Raw genomic sequence first — 23,332 nt, 5'->3', positions numbered from 1 at the left:
GCTGGGAGGTGGGGGGGATTCGGCTTTCCGGAATAACCAGTGTGGCAGCACCGTGGGTCGGGAGAGGGCGGCTGGCTGGGGAGAGGGCGGCTGGCTGGGTGGGAGGCCTGGGGTGCCGGGTCTCGGTTCCCTCCGGGGACCCGGTGGGCGCGACTGCCAGCCAGCCCGGCACCTCGCGCCGCGCCCCGGCTCCCCCTTGCGGCGCCGCAGTCCCGGGCACCGCCCCCGCCGCTCCGCCCCCCGCGCGTCAGCGCCGGCCGGGCGGGGCCGTGGGCATAAAAGGCGGAGCCCCGGCGCACCCGCAGGTTTCAGGGTTTCAGGGTTCCAGTCCTCCATCGCCGCGCTCGCAGTCCCGAGGTCCAGCGCCTCCACCGCTCCGCAGCCGGCACCATGCGCGAGATCGTGCACATCCAGGCGGGCCAGTGCGGCAACCAGATCGGCGCCAAGGTGGGCGCGTCCCCGGAGAGGGATCTGGAGGACGGCGGACCCCGTGGGTGGCAGCGGGTCCCGAGGGAGCAGACTGGGCCGGGAGTGGCGGCGGGTCCCCGGGTGCGGGCCGGGGTGGCAGTGGGTCTCCGGAGCTCCCGCCGCCGGACAAGGGGCGCGTTTCCAGGGCGGCCGCCCGCGGCTCCGGAAGCCCCATCACCTGCTGCGATCGCGGTGACGCAGCTGTGAGAGCCTTTAATCAAGGCCTTTTGCGATCTCCTCAAAACCGACCATAAGCTGCGTATAGCTGGCATTTCTCTGGGTGTATTAGTCTCTGAAATTTGGATAGAGGCTGCGGCCGTATCCATCCAGAGGCTTCGTGTGGGATTTAATGGGATATTTTTGTCTATAGTTTGAATGAAAAAAATTGCACTGTCATTGAGGTGACAGATGTTATGCAGACTACTTGTTGGGATACAGAAATGCAAGGTTAGGTCATTTCCCCAATCCGAGCACCATCTGCATGGTAATATATGCCAGTCTGGCTTCCTGGCTTCCAGGCCGCAGGTATTGGGGCTGCAGTTACCCCCAGTGGGCGAGGCCGGAGCGGCGTGGTGCGGGGGTGTGGGCGGCATCTGAGGGAGGACTGGTCTCTGTTGGAACCGCCATGTTCCCACCCAGCCTCCCCGGTGCCAGGCCCTGCGCGCCGGCTGGTCTTCCCTGGTCGTCGTGCCCACGGGTCTCCCTGGTCTGCTGAGGGAGCCCAGACCCAGCACCAAAGGCTTCCGACCCAGGCAGCCATCCGCTCCCGACCCACGAGGCCGCTCTTCCTGCTGCCAGTTCACAATGGAATCTGCGCCCTCACCAAGGATCAGCTAAACTCACTGCCCCAGTCCTGCTTCCAGGCTCCTCCCTTCCTCACTCCACCCATCCCCCGTGTGCTCAGTGGCCAGAGGCCAGTATGGATGCCAGGGGTATAAAACTGCACACTTGGAGGGCTGGGTGGGGCTGGTGCCAGGAGACAATGACTCCCAACGCAGCCACAGGGTGGAACTCAATTGGGTCTGGACCTTGCCAAGACCCATACATCAGCCTGGACACTGGCACCTCAGCCCTGCCTGGAGCTGCCAGCCTCCCCAGCACCCACAGTTCCTCCAGGAGACCTGCTGTGCCCACCCTCCTCCTCAGGCCCCTCCCAGCTCCTCAGTCTATCGCCATCACATGGCCCAGGCTCTGCCAGTTGCCAAGCCCCTCAGCAGCCTCTGCCTGAGGCACAGGGGTGCACAGCTGCCTGGGCTGTCTGGGTTTCCTTGGCCATCTGACCACCATGGCCGCTGCTCCAAGGGCACCAGAGAAGAAAAGAGCCGTTCTTACTGATGTTTAGGAGGCCAGGCCTTCATGTGATGTTTTAAAATTTTAAATTTCCAGTTTTGGGAGGTCATCAGTGATGAGCATGGGATTGACCCCACTGGCAGTTACCATGGAGACAGCGAGTTGCAGCTGGAGAGAATCAATGTGTACTACAACGAAGCTGCTGGTGATTATTTGAATGTTTTTTGCTTTTCTTTCAACCTTGCTTTCCATGCTGGGCCACATGCAATGTAGTGGGAACATACAAATAACTGGCAGAGGAATGCTTCTTGCATTCATTTAAAATGTCAGCTGCTAACACATGCGCTACCTACCGTTCCTTAAGCCTCCTGCATGCTTGTCATGGCCACGCTTGCTCATTAGCTCCCCTGTTCTTGTCCTTTTGTGTCACACGCTGGAATGAGCTCTAGTGAACTCTGCTGTGAGAGGCGCAGAGAGCACCACCTTGTCTGATTCCTTTGCCACCACAGATCTAAGTCCAGCTCTTCCCCCCGCAGGTAACAAGTACGTGCCTCGGGCCATCCTGGTGGACCTGGAGCCAGGCACGATGGACTCAGTCAGGTCTGGACCATTTGGCCAGATCTTCAGGCCGGACAACTTCGTGTTTGGTATGTTGTCATGATCAATGGGAACTGGCTCAGTGAGTGTTCTTCCTAAACACTGTGGAGATCAGAGTGTTTTGTGTTGAGTGCCAATGTGGACACTCTGTGTCCACAGACGGCCCTGAGTCGTGGCCTCATTCCACCCAGTCCCCGGGGCCATGACTGTCCAGACAGCTCCAAGAGCACTGTCAGCCTGCAGGGGCTGGTGGTAGTCCTCGAACCACAGAGCAGCCTGTGAAGGGCAAGGGATGAAGGGCGATGAACAAGTTTCCAGTGGGAGTTACTAGGCAAGCTCAGAGGGCCCGTCACAGTAGGTGGCCACTCCAAGCAGCAAAGGCATGGGAGCCTGTGTTCTCCTCTGATCTAAGGTGCCTTCGCTCTTGCCTAATGGGGTCTAATATAAGAGTTGTTTTTATTTTTTGGGGGTGGGAAGAGTAAGGGAGCATTTATTAGGTAACTTACAAAGGTATTAAAAGTAATTTCCAGAAGGAATTGGCTTAGGAAACAAGTTATTCAGGTAAAGGAAGAGCCCTTAGAGCTTGGAAGTGAGGACTCTGAAGGTAAAGTGCCTGGAGGCGGGAGGGGGAAGGAAAGGGAAAGAAAGGGCAGGATGCACACCCTTGAGGGACTGCACACTGGGTCCTCCATCCTAAGGGTTTTAAGGGTAAGGATTTTAGGAGAAGTCCCAAGGGAAGATCTCAATAGAATATTCAGCAGCTTCCTAGGTGTGTCCTTTTAGGGTTGTGGTTTCCACTGATTTGACTGGTGGGCCCAGGGCAGGGGGGGCATTATTTAATGCAGCAGGTCCTGAGGTCAGCTGTGGCTGGATTGGTTGCTTACCTGGTCCTGGAGTTTAAATACAACTAAGGCCTAGATGATATCTTCAGGGAGGAAAAACCAGGGTTCCCAAACCCCCTGACCATAGAGATGCTAGAGAAAAAGTCACCCTGGGGGCCATATCCCACTCCACAATTGATTGTCCACTGTTGGGTATCCAGGGCTCTAAGTATTTTGTTTTTAAATATATTTTTATTGATTTCAGAGAGGAAGAGAAGGAGAGAGAAAAATATATAAATAATGAGACAAAATCATTGATTGGCTGCCTCTTAACACACCCCACTCTGGGGATTGAGCCCTAAATCGGCATGTGCCCTGACCCAGAATTGAACCATGGCCTTCTAGCTCATAGGTTGATACTCAACCACTGAACCACGTTAGTCTAGCTAAGCTTTTTTTTTTTTTTTAATCCTCATCTGAGGATAATGTTTTTATTGATTTGAGAGAGAAACACCAACCCATTGCCTCCCATATGTGCCCCCAACAAGGGACTGAACCCAAAATCTAGGTGTGTGCCCTGACAGGGTGCAAGGGACAAAGTTTCAACCAAGTGAGCCAACTGGCCAGTGCCTTATGTTATGTTGTCATTCTTAAGTTCTCTGTCCTTTAGAAATAGTTTTGTTCAACTAATAACCTCGTTTGAACTAACCTCATTTATTATGACCTCCAGTGTTTTTCAAGGTCACTGGTATAGAGAAATTTTCAATAGGTATAAAAAGGCACCTAGTGCAGAGTCAAAATGGCAGAACTCCGAGTTCCTTATGATTCCCTAATAGTCTCCTTTCTCTCTGGCAGGCCAGAGCGGGGCCGGCAACAACTGGGCCAAGGGCCACTACACGGAGGGCGCGGAGCTGGTGGACTCGGTCCTGGACGTGGTGAGGAAGGAGTCAGAGAGCTGTGACTGTCTGCAGGGCTTCCAGCTGACGCACTCGCTGGGGGGCGGCACGGGGTCGGGGATGGGCACGCTGCTCATCAGCAAGATCCGGGAGGAGTACCCGGACCGCATCATGAACACCTTCAGCGTGATGCCCTCGCCCAAGGTGTCGGACACGGTGGTGGAGCCCTACAACGCCACGCTGTCCGTGCACCAGCTGGTGGAGAACACGGACGAGACCTACTGCATCGACAACGAGGCCCTGTACGACATCTGCTTCCGCACCCTGAAGCTGACCACGCCCACCTACGGCGACCTCAACCACCTGGTGTCCGCCACCATGAGCGGGGTCACCACCTGCCTGCGCTTCCCCGGCCAGCTGAACGCCGACCTGCGCAAGCTGGCGGTGAACATGGTGCCCTTCCCGCGCCTGCACTTCTTCATGCCCGGCTTCGCGCCGCTCACCAGCCGCGGCAGCCAGCAGTACCGCGCGCTCACGGTGCCCGAGCTCACGCAGCAGATGTTCGACTCCAAGAACATGATGGCCGCGTGCGACCCGCGCCACGGCCGCTACCTGACGGTGGCCGCCATCTTCCGCGGCCGCATGTCCATGAAGGAGGTGGACGAGCAGATGCTCAACGTGCAGAACAAGAACAGCAGCTACTTCGTGGAGTGGATCCCCAACAACGTGAAGACGGCCGTGTGCGACATCCCGCCGCGGGGCCTCAAGATGTCGGCCACCTTCATCGGCAACAGCACAGCCATCCAGGAGCTGTTCAAGCGCATCTCGGAGCAGTTCACGGCCATGTTCCGGCGCAAGGCCTTCCTGCACTGGTACACGGGCGAGGGCATGGACGAGATGGAGTTCACCGAGGCTGAGAGCAACATGAACGACCTGGTGTCCGAGTACCAGCAGTACCAGGATGCCACTGCTGATGAGCAGGGCGAGTTCGAGGAGGAGGAAGTGGAGGAAGAGGCTTAAGAACTTGTCAAAGATACCCTGCGCCTCAGTGAATTTCTGTTGTCCTCAACGAAGCATGGTCTTTCTATTTGTATCTATGGTGCTCAGTTTTGCCTCTGTCAGAAATTCACACTGTTGATATAATAATGTGGAACTCCTCTAAAAATTAAGATATATACTACACTAATTAAAACGCATGTGTCCAAAATCTTGTGGCTTCTTTATTTTTATTCTTTTCACTACATTCTTCTTGACTGTTTTTGGGCTTAGCAATTTTAACAAAACAGAATTTGTATTTAATGTTTTAAGTAATAGTTCTTATAATAAAGAGATAAAAAGAAATATTTTTCTATCTTCACTGGTTCAAATTATTAAAGTAAAGGAATCCAGCAAAGATAAGGGAGTGAATGGGGAATTTGAGGGTAGACTTTCTTTCCTTTGTTGGAGTTAGAGCAACCCTGTGAAATGTAGAATCTGGGACTTTAGGCAAGGACTTTTCTTCTATGTACTTCCTTTTCACAAAGTGATAATACAACTAAAAAGACTAGTGAACCTTCGTACCTCTCAGATAAAAAGTACAGCACGAGTTCAAGGTGCCCTAAAATAGCCATCAGGAGCACTACAAACGCTCATCTAAGATTTATTGACAAATAAAGTAAATCATGACAGGAATTTATTTTGTCAATGTCGGAAATTCACAACTTAATGTTGAGAAGTAGTGGAGGGAGGAGCTGGAACCAGAGGGCAGGTGCAGGGAGATGTGCCTGGGGTGGGTGCAGAGGCACTTTCACTGTAAGAAGTCTTCTACCAACTTGTTGAATTCATTTGCAAAACGTAAATGGAGGTTGTGTTTGCCTTCTGGCATCAGATGCAACCTAAAGATAAAAAGCCTATGTTTAATGGCACAGCATTTAAACCCTCTTACCCGCCCCAACATTACCAGAAAATCTATTCTAAAACCTGCCACATTTTTTCCTGACTACTGCTGGGGAGAAGATGTAAGGTACACAGTACACGCTTTCCTGAATGTAGACTTAGAGTGAAAGTGTCCTGGAGTGTAAGCCTGCCCCTGAGGCTGACTCTCAGTAACAGAGCGCACACGCTGTATTTGGAATTGTATTCCGTAACAGATGGTTTAACTGAACCTGAGAGGGGCATAGACTTTGGTTCATTAAAAAAACAAAACAATTTTACTAGTAATATGGTTGATTTTAACAAGATTAGAAAGATGATAAAATATAGTGTCCAGAATTTGCTGGATAGGAACAGGTGAGCTGCTTGGGACATCTATATAGTGGGAAAACTCAAGTCAATTCGGCCACCACCAGAGTCCTTCGAGGTTCCACTTCGCCTGGCCATTTCTGGAGAACTGAGGAACCCTAAACACAAGCCACTGGACGAGGAGTGCTCCTTAAGGCGTGAGGGCGGTGGCAGCCTGCATGGAACCATGTTCTGCATTTGTCACTACCTGTCTTTTGTGGCAAAGCTCCCTGTCCTAGTGTGACTCCTCCCTTTCAATAGGGCTGTGGTCAAATGTGGCTGGCTGGCAATTTCTTTAATAAAGAAAGCCTTCTCTGAGTTCTACATTTTATTTATTGGCTATAAAAGCACAGAAATAAAAGTTTTAAACAAATAAAAGCTTCTAGAATATAAGCACACAATTGAGTTCTGCCCACAATGACAGTTGGGCATTAATAGGACTATACAGGGACAAAACACCAGTTCACGAATTGCCTAAATCTCTGGTCTGTCAGCACTTGGGGTCTGAGAGCTCCCGGGACCTCGGTGAACACTGGGAGAACTTGTGAAGAGGTCCTGTGGGACAGCTGCCCTTGCAGCTCAACCACATGGGGGTGGGGGTACCAAGATGATTAAGGCCATTTACCAGAAAGGAGGAAAGATACATTGTTGGCATCTTTCTGAAGCTCTTAGGAAAGTTAAGACCATTCACAGTAAATAGAACATTCCAAATTCAGTTTTAATGCTGTTCAGTAAAGAAGGGCAAACTGCACCAACCCCAAAGATAGTATCTCAGGTGCCCCATACAAGGGCTTGTAGGGATGCTCAAGACCTGTTTTTAGGAGACAGAAGGAACCAGCTGGTAAGAATGCTAAAAGGTCATGAAGGACATGTCTAGGCTAAACTGCATCCTCTAAGCAGGGGTCTTCAAACTACGGCCCGCGGGCCATATGCAGCCCCCAGGGGAGTCTGATCCTGCCCGCCAGGTTTTTTGGGCAGTGAGCACAGCCAAGGTGTTACAGTAGGAATTAGTAGTTCATATAGTCCGGCTCTCCAGCTCTCTAAGGAACGTGATCTGGCCCCCACTTTAAAAAGTTTGAGGACCCCTGCTCTAATGTGTGTTGAGTTGGATTCAGAAGCAGAGACCCCAATCTTCCCAACTTGCAAGTCCTCCTTTGTGGATAGCCATGCTGATTATCATGTGTTCTTCCCCATTTCTGTGATTCATTCACTCCTAATGAGGGAGGAGAGAGACTAGCAGTGAATCCCTTCTCTTTCACCTCATTGCTGTGTGCATTCTTCCTATAATAATCTCTAGGTCTGGGGAAATAAAAACAAGTCTCCTTCATTAAGATTATGGGAGATCTGTTCTGAGGCATCCACATTCAGAACTGCACTGAATTATGGATGGATGGATGGACAGGTGAGGCTGTAAAGAAAATTGTTCTTCTCCTTGAGACCTTTAGGGGGTCATTTCAAGTTCTTTAATACGCTTCCTGGAGGTCTGACACAAAGTCCCGGGACCTGAGGCCTCTGTTTGCTCCTCTTTGGGAACAGCACCATGCCGGGCAGTAGCCAGAGATGTCCAGGCAACGCAGCAACTCCACTGCAGGCGCAGGTTCTCACCCAAATAACAAAAGGATCCAATTACATGCTCTATGGAGCGTGTTTCAAACGACCACATCCCTCAGGAAAATCAGGAGGAAATACCCACCACCTAACACACGGTTCGGCTGGGGCTGAAGGACCTCTGAGACAGTACCAGGAGTTCCTATTTCCTGGGACAGGTTCCTCATTGCATTTGGCACTTTTAGAAAAAGATGTGATTCCAGATCTTTTGAGAAATTAAAATGTCTAACCTCATAGTATAAACCCAGTGGTCAGTTTACTTCTGCCTGATACAGTCCTTCTAGGATCTCACTCTTCATAGCCAGGTAGCAAAGGAGAAATGATGCTGCCATCTACCATCCTTTCCTCAGCCCAACCTTCTACAGCTTTCAAATTAAGCTCTGAGATAGGAACAAGACTGTAATGTGCTGTAGTATTTTTTTCCATGTTGATGTAATAAAATTCTAAATTATTTATGAACCCATAGAGTTTCCAGCAAGTCTGTATTTTTGTTTTCATGGAAAATCAAAGTTGGCTTCTGCCCAACTGTCTTTGAACTGGGCTATTGGCTGTTCACACCTTCAGAGTCAGACTGAAGCATCAGCTCTTCCGCTTCTCAGGCCTTCAGAGTCAGGCTGGAACCACGCCTTTTCTCTCCCGTTTCCCCACCTTCCTCACTCACTCCAGCTTGCTGACAGATGATCTTGGGCTTCTTGGCCTCTCCACTGTGTGAGCCAACTCACACACCCACACACCTAGACTAATAATGGTGCTGAACATGGGACAGAGGGCAACCTGCCTCTCACCTGCTATGGAGCTATTTCCTGGTGTCTCCAGGAGCCCCTGAACACCTGAACCTACACCAGCCTCCCACCCACAAGAGTGGCAGCTACTCTGCGTTGTAAAATATTCACTCATTCCTCAAAAACTATTTTGAATGATATCATCCTCGATTTACTCATAAGGAAACAGGAACATAAATCAATGTACACTGCCTAAGTAAGTGACTGAGCCAGCACTCCCTCCCTCCCTTAGTTCCTGCTCCTCACCAGCACTGCTATCAGAGTTTCTCTGGATCCCAAATACCCAGTCTGCTCTCCTGGCAGGACTCCATTCCTCACTGCTCCCCTTTGGCCGACACTGGCCCTAGGCGCCACTCGGCGCACATGGATGTTCCTCCTCATTCTTTCCCGTCTGCTCTGGCCTCAGCCCAGAACACTAAGTTGGACTCCGTACCATGCTTTTTGGCCCTGAGTCACCAGTTGGTGATCAATGGCCATCCACAGAGGCTTGGCCCTATGTGCCTCTGCTGCTCCCACATTCTCTTTCTTTCAAAATGTACTAGACTGCATCCTCAGATAGGTGTTGACATGCTCAACAGGTGGAAAACGAAATTCACATGTTCACCACTGTATAAAGGTATGAATAAGAAGCTGAGTGGCCTCAGGCAGATGAGTAATTGGAGATGTGGAGGAGGAAGAGGAGAAGACTGAAGGATGAGTACACTTGGCCAGGCAGAGAAGGGGTGAGAGCTAGAGCAGGACCAGGCAAAGTACTGGTCACTTGCAACTGGGTCTCAAACCCAGGTCTCAGTCCTGACCTCTGCTGGCCTCCAATTCCCAAGATCCAAGCATCTCCTCAGAAACAGATAATTATGGACTGAATTGCATCCTCCCAAACTTGTGTGTTGAAGTCCTTACCCCCACCACCGTGTAACCTTATTTGGATATATGTATTTACAGAGATAATTAAGTTAAAATGAGGTCATTAGGACCCACACTAATATGGCTGGTGTCCTTATAAGTAAAGGAGATCAGACACAGACAGGCACAGAGGGAAGATCATGTGAGGACACAGGGAGAAGATGGCCGTCTACAAGCCATGGAGAGAGGCCTCAAAACCAACCCTACTGACACTTTGATCTCAGACTTCCAGCCTCCAGAACTGTGAGGAAATAAACTTCTAGTATCTAAGCCTCCCACCCAGGCTCTGACATTTGCTGTAGCAGCCCCGGCAGACTAATACACATAATGAGAAGACACACAGTTCAACAAGCTTCCTGGGGCCCATCACCCCAACTCCAAAGAGTCTGATGCCAGCCTCTCCTCAATGCAAATTCTTTGAAAACGAGCTGGGGCTGGCCTCATGGGTGATGCCTGTCTGGGAACAGGAGACGCCCAAAGCAGAGGCTGACTAGCTAGACAGGTGGTGAGCGGTGTCAGTGCTTTCCTGTCTCGGAGGGAGGGCCGGACAAGCAGGGATACACAGGGACTGGGGCAGGACAGGGGACCAAAGGGGCAGGTCTGCTCCCCACCACTATTGTGATCAGACCAGCTCCTATTTTATGTTTATATCTTGGACTCATGCATAAGATTTGTTGGGAGAAAGGGTTCAACTGTCTAAAAACAAATTTTAAAACTGGCGAACCTGAATGATCTCTAAAGCCTCGTTGCTTCCAGGAGATTCTATCACTGTTCTCCCACAAAGAGAGCAAAGAGAGAGACATTAACCTGAGCAAGACGCAGGCCTGCTGAACAACCCCACCCTTCATTAACCTCTTTCTGAGAGAAAGGCATTGGTTTCATATCTGATATTTATTTGTTGGTAACATCTTTGAAGGGACAGACTGTACCTTTAAGTTGAGTTATAAAGTACCTGACAAGGTAATAAAATACCGAGTTCCCTGGAGTTTGCTACACTCTGAGTTGCTACACCTGTTGTCAAGTGGCCCGGTATTCAGAACCACAGTATGACTTTGGTGCTCAAAGAATCCACCTTCCTTTGATGGGGTTCAAAATAAACCACATCCATCCTAGGAAAATTCATGTCCAACATCAAGGGCTGTTTTGGCAGAGGAAGGGAGTAGGTGTAAACTGCAAGCTAGCTTTAGATAATCACCGCTAATAGCACTTTACCTTCAATGGATTTGCTCCAAAGAATGTTGCTCTAAGAAAAGTGATCTTCCATAAAATAGTCTGCTGAAACAATTAACACCTGAACAGTAAGGGGGTATGTTTCTCTCATACTGATGTATCCTGTTAGGACACGGGTCTGGAATAGAATTCCTACATCGAACTTCCTTGCAGACTGACCTTATTGAAGCTGCTGTCCCAGGGAACACATGCATTTACTGTGAGAGTCAGAATCCAAAACCCTGTCATTTCCGAAGGTAGAAAACAATTAACCAGAGCGGCAAGTATATAATCCAGCCATCTTGCCATCATATTAAAATAAGAGTATGTTTATGAGAGGCACTTGTGCTTCGGGGGGAAACCACTATATTAGGAGAAAAGCCACCTAGAATTTGTCTTTAATTGGCTATGCAACCATGGACAATTACTTAGCATCTCAGACTTTATATTCTTATGTGTAAAATGGGGATGATATTTCTTTTCCATAAGTTAATTATAAAGTATAATTAGATTTTTGTATATAAAATGCATTTTAAAATATAAAATGCTATATAACTATAGACATTATACAGGCTTATGGTAATTACTTATTGTAGCATAAGAAGCATGCCCTCACATTTAAAAGTTCTCTTGGGAACTGCTTTCAAGGCAGAAGCAGATGCAGTCCAGCAGGATGAGACTTTTCATCTAAAATTAATCTGATAGATATGAGATGATAGAAATAGCAGTGGGAAATGTTAGAGGCAAAAATAGAATATTGGGGAATAGCTATGATTATGGGAAATATTAATCATGCTCTGTTAACAATGATTGCCTTAAAGAAAGGATATTCTGACCTGGCTGGACTTTGTATGCCCCTAGGACCTGGGAGTCAACCTTGGAACCATTCTCATTCAAGAACCAACCAAAGGACTTGTATGCATGCATACAAGTCTAACCAATGGACACAGATAACAGGGGGGTGAGGGCATGCGTGGGGGGTGGAGGGTGGGGCAATGGGGCCATAAGGACACATATGTAATATCTTAATCAATAAAGAAAAAAAAAAAAGAACTGCCTATTATCCTGGAAAGATTAACAACCTTTTTTTGCCCAAACAATGGAGTCCCACCCCAGCCTCCTACTTCCCTTTGCCTGTACCCCCTATTTCCCCATGTAATCCCTGTCTGACCCTATATAAGCAGCTAGCTGGCTTACGGGGGGCTGCAGAGCAGATTTTTGACCTGCTGCTCTCCCATACTGCTGACAGTATTGGAATAAACACTCATATGTGATTAAAAAAAAAAAAACCCACAAAAACAAAAACAAAAAAAGTTCTCTGAGAAATCTGTTTGTTAAAATATAGCATGGAATAGTGTGATTAGGAAGCAGTGGAATGGTTTCTGAGACACTTTCCCTCCTGAACTGTGGGAGCTCCCAGGGCAGTGCTGGCCCACAGGAGGCATCAGAAGTTGGCTCATGTAGGGAAAGGAGAGCTCATGTAGGGAGAGAGAATGAGAGGAAGGAACAAAGGAGGGAGGGAGAAAAGGATGAAAGGAGAGAGCGAATGAGCAAGGAAGGATTTTTTTAGGCTGCTAATAAAAGCCAGTTTCAAAAAATTCCAGAGTCCCAAAGGTGCCCTGAGTAATGACAGTGCCATTGAAATTTACATATAGTCTGTGAAGTGGTGGAGGCTCATTGGATGTTTATTTTCCAGTATGTTTGCTTTAAAAAAGAAAATTAGGTAACTATCTTGTAGTCACACCTCATTTTCTCCTTCAGGACATGCATCCATTGCATATAAGGGGAATACTGAGTTTATTCCACTTTGAACTTTCATCTTGACAGAGTGGGCTTAGATTTTGGCAAAAGCTGGCTCTTGTGCCAGCCAATGTATTTAAAATATAACTTTACATCTTTTTTTCAAATTCAATATTTTTCTTTAATTTTTCCATCACCATTTATCCCCTCTATGCCCTCACCTACCCCCTTCTCCTCCCCAACCCACCAAGTCCCATAATCACCACACTGTCATCAATGTCCATGAGTTCGTTCTCTCTCTCTCTCTCTCTCTCTCTCTCTCTCTCTCTCTCTCTCTTTTCTCAATCCTTCCTCCTCACCTACTCTCTGCCAGAGCTATATGCCTACTCTTTATTTATGAGTTTGTCTCTATTTTGCTTGGTAATTCAGTTTGTTCATTAAATTCCACATATAAGTGAAACCACATGATACTTGTCTTTCTCTGACTGGCTTATTTCAGTTAGCATAACAGTGCCCAGGTAAAAAAATAATAATAATAAAATAAAATAAAATATAAATTTCTATTTACTCTATACAAAAATGTAGGGACCTGAAGAACATAATTTTTGCTGACATAGCTTACAACGTTCCTGAAGCCCAAAGCCGGTTGGCAGAAACCAGAATGCAAAGGACAAGCAACATTTATCTGCTGTCTAACCAAGCACACCACCAGCATGGTTGGGCATATGTTGGTATTTATAATTCTGAATAACAGGTTTATGTCTGGTATGTAAATATTTAAGGCTGAAATAACATGAAAAATTTACAACATAATTTTAACTGGGGAAAAAAAGCAGCATCAGAATTGAATATAGAATATGATTATTTCTATGTGAAAAAAAGGAGAAACAAAAATGCTAATGTGAAATAATTGAGTGGCAAGCAAAAGGAGATTTATTTCCTTCTGATTTTACTGATTTTCTTTATTGGGTAATGATAATGATAAACTAGCCTGAAAATTCCCAAATTGCATAAAATTGCTTTAGTTCACAATGATTGCTCTAAACCTAAACTATCACCAGTGGTACAGAACTTGGTATGCATCAGCACAGTTGCCTTCATAGTAATAAGACTTTTTCCTGAGATTCCCTTCCTGGTGAGTACTGGTTGCCCACAAACCAGGACTCTACTCCTGCTCCCGTTTCCCGGGTGCTCTGTAGGCAATGGTACTGTTTATGGACATTGGTAAGACGGGGGAGTTGGGGGGGGGGGGGCTTCCGGTCTCTTCCTTATTGCAGCTCTGCCTTTTCCTCCGAAGCCCGAGGCACCGGATGCTGATGAGGAGATTGGACTTACCGTGACCCTCTCACATGCTGGTGGATGAAGTCCGCATGAAAACGCGGGACTAGAGGGTCCTTCTCTCCATGCACGATTAAGGTGGGGCACTGAACCAGGGGCAGCAAGTGCCGACAGATATTACCTGAAACACAAATGCGCTTTAGTGCGACCACTCCACAAGCGTAGGCGAAGCGAGAGCTGAGCAAGTCACGCCTCTCTTAGGACCCAGGGTCCCGCCGGTAAATCAGTGGTTTAAATTCGAAATGGTCTGAGGTGCCTTCCAGCTCTAATGTTCTTTGGGTTTCCTTTTCTGTTTCTCTGCTGGGTGGTTTTTTGTTTTGTTTTTGTCTCCTTTTCTTTTGAAGCTCTAGGAGTGAACAGTTTTGCTTAGTTTAAATGCATCATCCATGAAAAAAAATTAAGAAAAACAAACAAACACCAACTCTTTCTATTACATAGAGACAGTTCTCAGTTTGCAAAGCTGTGGTAGGTGCTTGGCATCTGAAAAGCATCTGCTGTGCAACAATGGCTTAGGTGGCCCTTGGGGTCCCAGTCAGCCCTCAAGGCCTATATACTTCACAGTGAACTTACAATTTACACAGCTTCTCTCATTCCTCTAGCCTTGGGCATTCTGACTGACAGATTTTTGAGAGATGATAAACTCCTCACTCCCACTTTTAACAACATTTCTGAGGCAAATAGGGCACAGCCTGGGCTCCTGCCCCTGTCCATCCGCACCTCCCCCCCCCCCCCCCCCCACACACACACACACACAATGCAGTCTCAGTGGCTCTTCAGCCACTTTGAGCTTCAGCCTTCTCCTCTGATCAGACAGGGATTAACCCCAGTTCCCTGGTGGCCAAGGAGCCAGGAAGAGAAGCCAGAGCTCAGGTTTCTGGCACCAGCAGTTGTTTCACAAAGCCAGCACCTCCCTCTTTCCTTCCTCTGCATGTGCCAAGCAGAAAGCTCTGTGGCTCCCAGAAGCTAGGGGCCCAGCCTGAGGTGCCGTCTGGACACCTGCCTCTCCCCTCCTCTCAGTCAGGGTGGACCACGAAATACTTTTCTAGGTCAATGACACTTCCTCGCCTATCCTTGGGATGACAAACACCTGCTAACTGTATACTCAGATAATTAAAGTGCTATTACTGAGTGCTCATTGTCCGTTAGGAACTGTTCAAATTATTTAATACCCACAAAACACATGGTAGTTACCTTTTTTTTTTTTAATATATTTTATTGATTTTGTACAGAGAGGAAGGGAGAGAGATAGAGAGTTAGAAACATCGACGAGAGAGAGTCATCGATCAACTGCCTCTTGCACACCCCCTACTGGGGATATGCCCACAACCAAGGTACATGCCCTTGACCGGAATCGAACCCGGGACCTTTCAGTCCCCAAGCCGACGCTCTATCCATTGAGCCAAACCAGTCTCGGCGGTAGTTACCTTTTAACTCATTTAGTATGTATGATTATAAATCAAGTACTTGTACTAAGCACTTTCTCTGTACTTGGGAGTAACCAAAGCTGAACATACATAACTCATTCAGTCCTCACAACAACTGCAGGAGGTAGTCACTGGTGTCTCCAGTTCTCAGACAGGAAGCTGCAGCTTAGAGAAGCAAAGTGATCTGCCGGCATCCATTCTAATATCAAGCCAAGCGGCAAAACCAGAATTCACACTCGGGCCTGTCTAACTCCAAATCTGTGCCATTAATCCCTATGCTAGTCTGAGCATCCATAAACTTGAGTTTACAACCATAAAGAAGGGCTCTTGCTAAATTAGTACAGAAGGGGGGTGTGTAGTTTATTAACAATCTTGCCATAAGATGATTGATAACACTGCTAGATCCTCCATATTATGACATTTTTTCACTCCCTTTATCTTTTTTAACAATAGACTTTTTTTTTTTAGGGTTTTAGGTTTACAGAAAAACTGAGGGGAAGGGACAGAGATTTCCCCACAACACCCCTGCCTTCACACATGGCCTCTCCCATACCAACATCCCTGAGTGATACATTTTTAAGTGAATGAACCTCCACTGACATACCATTTTCACCCAAAGTCCACAGTTTTCCTTAGGGCTCACACTTGGTGTTGGACAAACTATGGTGTGGATAAATGTATAAGGACATGTCCAGTACAGTAGCACACAGAGCATTTGCACTGTCCCAGAATCCCTCTGGTGGCCGTTGTAATAAGTGAATAGGGGACCACATTGTTGTTTGGCCCAGTTTTTAATTAGATTGTTTTCTTATTGTTCACTTTTAAGAGTTCTTTGTAGATTTTGGGTAGTTCTTTTGCTCTTTTGCGCATGGGTCTTTCGCACATATTTCCTCCCAGTCTGTGGCCTGTCCTTTCATTTTCTGACAGTACCTTTTGATGAAAAGCAGTTCTTAATTTTAACATATACAGGACATATGTTTGAACTGCTCATTTAATTCTGCCTCTACCTTTGAGAAATCCTACCTGCTCACTACTCTCTTCAAGAAAGCATAGAAGTCTGCATGTCACAAAGTCACCTTCTGTAGTGGAGAACACTCTCAGACATTGTTGTACAGCCTTTGTTTGTTTGCTGTCAGAGCTGGGGAAATGGATTTCAAGGACCTGCTTCTGTGAGTGAATTCTGCTTTCAAACAGGAGATACTGTTTTGAACTCAAGCCAAGAAAGTTACACTTTCAAATGTACTTTTCATTGTGAAAGTTTTGACAGATGACTCATTCTGGAAATTATTACTTAAGAGATCAAATTGGCCCTTCATCATAATGATTTTGTACTGAATGTTCTCCAAGATTAGATCTTAGCTATTCTCTATTTTTTCAGCAATTAAAAAAACAACAACACGAGATTAAAAATGTAAATATCTATACAAAACACTTTAATTAAGAATGTCTCTTAAAGATGTCAATTCTTACTGTAATTGGAAATCATCAATTTTCAGATAAAGACAGGAAGACATTGATTAGGGCTAAAGTCGGATAACTTAGTTCTGAAGATGGGAGAAGATGTGAATACTCTTCCTCATGCTAATTCTGTAGAGGCTGAAGGTCATGCCAGAAAGTCCTTCCTTCTTTGTCCTGGGGTGGCTCATCTAAATGGGCAGCTGAAACTGATTTGGCTCAGAGGATAGAGCCTGTGGACTGAAAGGTCCCAGGTTCGATCCCGATGAAGGGCATGTACCTTGGTTGTGGGCACATCTGCAGTAGGGGGTGTGCAAGAGGCAGCTGATCGATGTTTCCCTCTCATCGATGTTTCTAACTCTCTATCTCTCTTCCTTTCTCTCTGTAAAAAAATCAATAAAATATATTTTAAAAAATAAATAAATGGGCAAAGAGAAAAAACGTGGCATATGCTGCAGCTTGTTTGTTTACCAATTCCTCATTCTGAAGTTAGAAAATAAAGACCCTTGGAGGCTTCTGGATAATTATTTTGAGGAAGAAAGAACAGTCTGCTATTAAAGACTTTTATACTAGACACTCTGTCTAGTTGAAGTGGATTTAATATCCACTTCATGTACACAGTCACTAGTACCCTCTGTTCCTATGTCAGTGTGTGAGTGTCATGGGCTAATGCATTCATCCTTGAGGGATTCTGGAACATCAGGGAGGAACTCAGGCCAACTCTATAATCAGCAAAGAAACCATTAAATAGTTCATGTAACCTACCATCCGGAAGATGTTTAAACTGTTTTATGCCATCCACCCACTTTTCACAGGTTTTTGCCAAGTAGTCATACCCATATAGGGTTTCTAGAGGCTTTTTTGTTTTCTCACTCCATTTAGAAACATCTCGGATACCTGAAAAATAGTAGTGTGAACAAGGATAGGTTTAGTGTCATACTAAAGTTTATCTGTAAATATTCCAAACAGAGTCCAGCTCAAAGCCAGTCTGCTCTCTGTTGCCAATATCGCCTCCCCAGGTTCCTGGATGGCTCACTCCTCAGTCCATCCGGGTCAGTGAGCCTTCCCTTCCGACCACCCTCCCTCCACCTACTCCGCTTAGCACTTACCACTTCTTTGCAGCGTTTTCTGTGACCATGGCTGAGTGTCTGTCTCCCCACTAGGATGTAAGCCCCAGTGTAAGGCACTTTGCTTTGTTTTGCCCCCAACTGTGTGGACCAGTGCTTAGTACAAAATAAGCAACAATAAATTCTCACCAAGTGAGTGAAATCAGATCTGCAGTTAATGTTTCTGTTAAAGGTATATAATTAAAAAAGATGTTCCTCTAATTAGAGTCATCTGAGTAAGGGTGATATTATTTAAAAAAGAGGTTGTTTTTCTGAATTGTGTTTATGTATATTAAGAAATGCACACACATTTTTTATTCTTATTCCTGCTACTGAAGAAATATGGTTGTAAAAGGCTAAATACTAACTTCAAACTAGATATACTGTAGATGATTCACTATTAGAAAAGGAAATAATAGTTAAAAACCCCTTTAAAATAAACACATTTAATTACGTAGCCTAATCTTTTCCATAATTCTTTAAATACACTGAGATACAGATTCTAACCCTCATGAGCATATTAAATATTGCTCATCTAGAGCTTTTAATACACTGCCTCTGCTACAAATAATATTGGAAGTGTTCCAGTCTGTTGTTATACCTAACAAAGTATACCCGCTAAACATACTGTGTTATATGTGTAGTTATCTATAGAGAAAGAGATCCCCAGTCTTAATATCCACAATGACTGGAGGCTTGACCAAATGCCAGGCTGCATGAGCAGCAGGCAAGCGGGATGAACCGCTGACTTCTTGGAGAGAGAAGAGGCGAGGCTGATCAGCAGTGGCAGAGGCTGCTGGTGAGGCCCCAACCTGAGCCTCGCCAGCAACCAAACCTCTCTCTCTTTCCCAGAGGTCAGCAGTTCAGCCTGCTCACCAGCAGCCTGGGGCAGCTGCTAATCAGCCCTCTTCTATGATCAGGCCTGGAGATAGGCACAGAGACAGTGACTGGCATAGAAACCAACCAATCAGAACCAAATCTGGGTAAACTGCAAGGAGCCAATGATTGCCTAAGAGGCAGAACTTTTTATGCTGACTTGCTTAGAAACCAACCAATCAGAACCAATCTGGGGAAGTGCAAGGAGCCAATGGCTGCCTAGGAGGTGGAGCTTTTGACGCTGGCTGGAATAGAAGCTGTCCAATCAGAACCAAATCTGGATGAACTGCGAAGGCTGAACCCAAAGTGGGGGGCTGAGGAGGGGTTTTAAGAGCAATAGCTGTTTGGTGTAAGGTGTAAGAAAGTGATTCAATTTTTTAGTGACTGTTTGGCAGTATAGTGCATATGGCTGGCTATCAGTCCAGATATAGGAATTATGTATTTTTGTCTGCCAAGAGCATCTCCTTCTGCTGAAAAAAGGTTCCTGCCCCATTTAAGCAATTCTATCCTATATAATCATACCTAATAACAGACAAACATGTAAATTGACTGTACCTTTGCTACACCTATAGCCAATCATTAGATTATGCAAATTAATCCAAAAAGATGGCAGCTAATTTGCATAAATAGGGCCCAGGGCTTGTGTACCAGGAACATCCTAGCACCCAGGTCACTGTGAGGTAAGGCCTGGGCAGGAGTGGACCCCCTGTGATCGATCGCCTGGGCAGGGAGCTGGAAGTCTGCTTTTGGCCTGGGCAGGAGTGGACCCCCTGCGATTGATCGCAGGGAGCTGGGGCTCCGCTCCTGCCCAAAAGGCTTTCGGCCTGAGCAGGCCTGGGTAGGGGCTGAGTGGTGATCAGAGGGAGCTAGAGGGGCCCTGCCTAGGACTAAAGCTTCAGCCAGAGGCTTTAGGCCTGGGTAGGGCCCAGCCCTCGATTGGTGTAAACCAGCGTTTTTCAACCGCTGTTCCGCAGCACACTAGTGTGCCGCGAGATGTTGCCTGGTGTGCCGTAGGTGCAGACAAGACAAGAATTTTATAATTTTTCACTATTTTGTTTACTTAATATTTCATAATAAAGTAATTATAAAATACTTTCTTTGTGTTTATTTGATTCCTATTCAAGAGAATTACTTTATATATAGTCAATGTAGGCACAGAGTTAAATTTTTTAACATTTTCTAATGGTGGTGTGCCTCGTGATTTTTTTCATGAAACAAGTGTGCCTTTGCCCAAAAAAGGTTGAAAAACACTGGTGTAAACTATAGAGGAAACACCTTTTCTGACTGCACATTGGCTAAGCTTCCTGTATGCCACCAGTAATATTCTTAGTAATAATATTCAATATTATATACTTGGGTAATAAGAATCCAAAAAGGTGACCTACGGTTTTCCACCACACTTCTGGAGAAAAAAAAAACGAAGGTCCGCTGCTGGAGGGCTAAGAAGTTTCATATCCTGCCCTAGCTGATTTGACTCAGTGGATAATGCCTCGGCATGCAGACAGCAGGGTCTGGGTTCAATTCTGATCAAGGGCATGTACCTAGGTTGCAGGCTCCTCCCTGGCAGGGGCCCAGATCAGGGCTCATGCAGGAGGCAACCAATCAAAGTGTTCCTCTCACTTTGATGTTGCTCTCTGTCTTTCCCTTTCTCTTCCACATTCTCTAAAAGTCAATGGAAACATATCCTCAGGTGAGGACAAAAAAATGTTTAAAAAGAAAGAAAGAAATGCATATTCTATGAAAGAAACATCTTAAAAATGCCTAAAGAAAGTTATTTTTTCTTGGTGAAGAGACTATAGTCTGTGTTGATGAAAACACTTTGGTGGCTATGGTGACTGGCAGTGACTGCAGCAGTGGGGTTGATGTGATTGGTGCCTTCCCCTGATCAGCCCAGTCATATCCCACAAAGGGAGGCCAGTCTGTGGCTTAGACCCGCTCCCCATGGGGTGTTAGCCTAAGCCATCAGTAGGACATCCCCTAAGGGCTCCCAGTATGTGAGAGGGGCCAGGTTGGCTGAGGGACCCCCCCACCCCCAGAGCACGAATTTCATGCACTGGGCCCCTAGTATATCTTCACTAATAAAAGGGTAATATGCTAATTTGACTGGGTCAACCAGCCATCTTTTAGACATCTGACTTCCTTCCAGACAAAGACATGGTAGTGGGGGCTGAGGCAGAGGCAGTTAGGGGTGATCAGGCAGTCAGGCAGAGGCAGAGGCAGTTAGGGGCAATCAGGCAGGCAGGCAGAGAGGTTAGGGGTGATCAGACAAGCAGGGGGGCAAAGTAGGGGCAATTAGGCCAGCAGGGGGTAAGGTAGAGGTGATCAGGACGGCAGGGGGGCAAGGTAGGGGCCAGCAAGTGGTTAGGAGCCAGTCATCCTGGATTGCAAGAAGGATATCTGACTGCTGGTTTAGGCCTGATACCATAGGGATGGACATCCCCCAAAGGGTCCCAGATTGGAAAGAGTGCAGACCGGGCTGAGAACCTCTCCCCAGGTGTACAAATTTCATGCACTGGGCCTCTAGTCCTATATAATAAAAGGGTAATATGCAAATAGACCAAACAGCAGAACAGAACAACCAATCAAAGCGTAGTATGTTAATGATATGCTAAGGCTTGCTATGACATGCACCGACCACCAAGGGGCAGACAATCAACTGGTCAACCAGTCATTATGATGTGTGACTGACCACCAGTGGGCAAATGCTCTGACTGGTAGGTTAGCTTGCTTGAGGTCCAGCCAATTGGGACTGAGTGAGATGGGCTAGACATGCCTGGAGCCCTCCTGAGGTCCCTCACTGGATCATGCACCAGTGGAGTCCCTCACCCTGGCCTGCACCATCTCACAGTCTGGTGAGATGTTAGAGAGCTGGTTTCAACCCGATCCTGCAGGCAACTCCCCTTATGAGGGCACCAGACACAGGGCTCATAGCTGGAGAGCACTGCTGTGGCAGCGTGAGCTTCTCCCAAACAGGACTAATTAGGTGCAAGCCCACAGCAGGCACAGTGGGGCTGGGATGAGCAGGAGTGACAGTTAGGAGCTGCAAGCAGTGTTGGACTGTGGGTTTAGGCCTGATCCCTGCAGGCCACCCAGAGGGACCCACCCATGCACAAATTAATGCACCGGGCCTCTAGTTACTTGACAAAAACTTAAAAATCACCCTGGCCAGTTTGGTTCAGTGGATAGAGTATTGGCCTGCGGACTGGAGGGTCCTGGGTTCGATTCCCGTCGGGGGCATGTGCTTTGGTTATAGGCACATCCCCAGTGGAGGGTGTGCAGGAGGCAGCTGATCAGTGTTTCTCTCTCATTGATGTTTCTGGCTCTCTATCCCTCTCTATTCCTCTCTGAAGAAAATCAATAAAATACATTTAAAGAAAGAAAAACTTAAAAACCAAGAAAAATAAATGACAAGGCCCTGGCCAGTTTGCTAAGTGGTTAGAGTGCCAACTTGTGGACTGAAGGACCCCAAGTTCAATTCTGGTCAAGGGCACATACCTCATTTGCAGGCTCAATCCCTTGTTGGGGCTTGTGTGAGAGGCAACTAACTGATGCATCTCTCTTACATCAATGTTTCTCTCTCTCCCTCCCTTCCACTCAAAAAAAAAAAAAAAAAAAAAAAAAAAAAAGTAAGTATAGTACAGAAGAAAAACCCTAGTGGTGCATAAACACATAAAAATATTCTCGACCCTATTGGTAATAGAAAAATGCATATTTAGGACCCCCAATAAGAAATGATTTTACACACATTTGACTGGCTGGAATTAGGAAGTCTAATTATTCCAAGTTGTTTGTTTGTTTGTTTGTTTGTTTGTTTTGTTAATCCTCACTAGAAGATGTTTTTCCATTGATTTTTAGGGAAAGTGGAAGGGAAACGGAGAGTCAGAGAAAGAGAAACATTGATGTGAGAAAGACACATCAATTAGTAGCCTCTGGGATCGAACTTGCAACTGAGGTACATGCCCTTAACTAGAATCCAACCAGGGACCCTTCAGTCTGTGGGGCAACACTCTATCCATTGAGCAAAACTGGCCAGGGCTGATGATTCCAAGCTTTGATGAGGATCTAAGTTAAGGTACTCATGTGTTGCTGGTGGAAGTGTAAATTTATTTAGTTGCAGAACAATCTGTCACTGGCAATGGGGCATATTTGTATTCCACAACACTCAGCAATTTCCTACACCCTAGAGAGACACTGTGGCTCACATGCTCCACAGGACAAGTACAAGAATGTTCATGACAACACTGGAAACAAACCAATTGTCTATTGATAAAAGAAAGGGAATGTAGAATGTAGCATGCTTGCTCAATGGAGTATGATACAACAACATCATGAATGAATTCTAGGAATATAATACTCCCTGAAGTATCACAAAAGATGAGCTACAGCTCGAGAAACCAAGATGGCGGCATACGGTAGACACCTAAATGCAGCTTACCACAACAATTTTAAATTTACAACTGGAAAACAGAGGAAACATCGCCCTGAAATACCAGATGGCTGGCTGAGTGGAAGCTCTACCATCTAAGAAGGGAAGAGAAGGGACTCTGAGCCTCAGGAGCTGGG

At 46.6% G+C, this 23,332-nt stretch overlaps 2 protein-coding genes across 3 annotated transcripts in view; one reads left to right on the top strand and one right to left on the bottom strand.

The window, feature by feature from the left end:
* The first annotated feature begins 276 nt into the window (after nt 1-276).
* Nucleotides 277-5,413, top strand: LOC311617031 (tubulin beta-2B chain-like). The gene is made up of 4 exons (XM_084873152.1): nt 277-447; nt 1,855-1,963; nt 2,295-2,405; nt 4,032-5,413. Exons 1-4 carry the CDS (start codon nt 391-393, stop codon nt 5,090-5,092), a joined length of 1,338 nt encoding a protein of 445 aa, XP_084729278.1. The 5' UTR covers nt 277-390; the 3' UTR covers nt 5,093-5,413.
* Nucleotides 5,414-5,695: 282 nt separating this feature from the next.
* The window catches only part of BPHL (biphenyl hydrolase like), a 34,621-nt gene continuing 16,984 nt past the window's right edge, over nt 5,696-23,332 (bottom strand). For both annotated transcript variants that reach the window (XM_084873175.1, XM_084873174.1), the window contains exons 5-7: nt 17,553-17,684; nt 13,906-14,029; nt 5,696-5,946 (exon numbers count right to left, since the gene is read on the bottom strand). In XM_084873175.1, coding sequence (XP_084729301.1) covers nt 5,859-5,946; nt 13,906-14,029; nt 17,553-17,684 — 344 coding nt within the window. In that variant the 3' untranslated portion in view covers nt 5,696-5,858. The remainder of the gene's footprint in view (nt 5,947-13,905; nt 14,030-17,552; nt 17,685-23,332) is intronic.

Source organism: Pipistrellus hanaki, assembly GCF_964339955.1.
Source record: "Pipistrellus hanaki genome assembly, chromosome: 2".
Taxonomy (NCBI): Eukaryota; Metazoa; Chordata; class Mammalia; order Chiroptera; family Vespertilionidae; genus Pipistrellus; species Pipistrellus hanaki.
This window is presented reverse-complemented; position numbering and strand designations above follow the sequence as displayed.

Bases quoted from the DNA above. Each gene is read 5' to 3' on its own strand.
- LOC311617031 (XM_084873152.1), top strand. From the start codon at position 391: ATGCGCGAGATCGTGCACATCCAGGCGGGCCAGTGCGGCAACCAGATC. The intron at 448-1,854 runs GTGGGCGCGTCC...TTAAATTTCCAG, and splicing joins GCAACCAGATCGGCGCCAAG to TTTTGGGAGGTCATCAGTGA. The intron at 1,964-2,294 runs GTGATTATTTGA...TTCCCCCCGCAG, and splicing joins GTACTACAACGAAGCTGCTG to GTAACAAGTACGTGCCTCGG.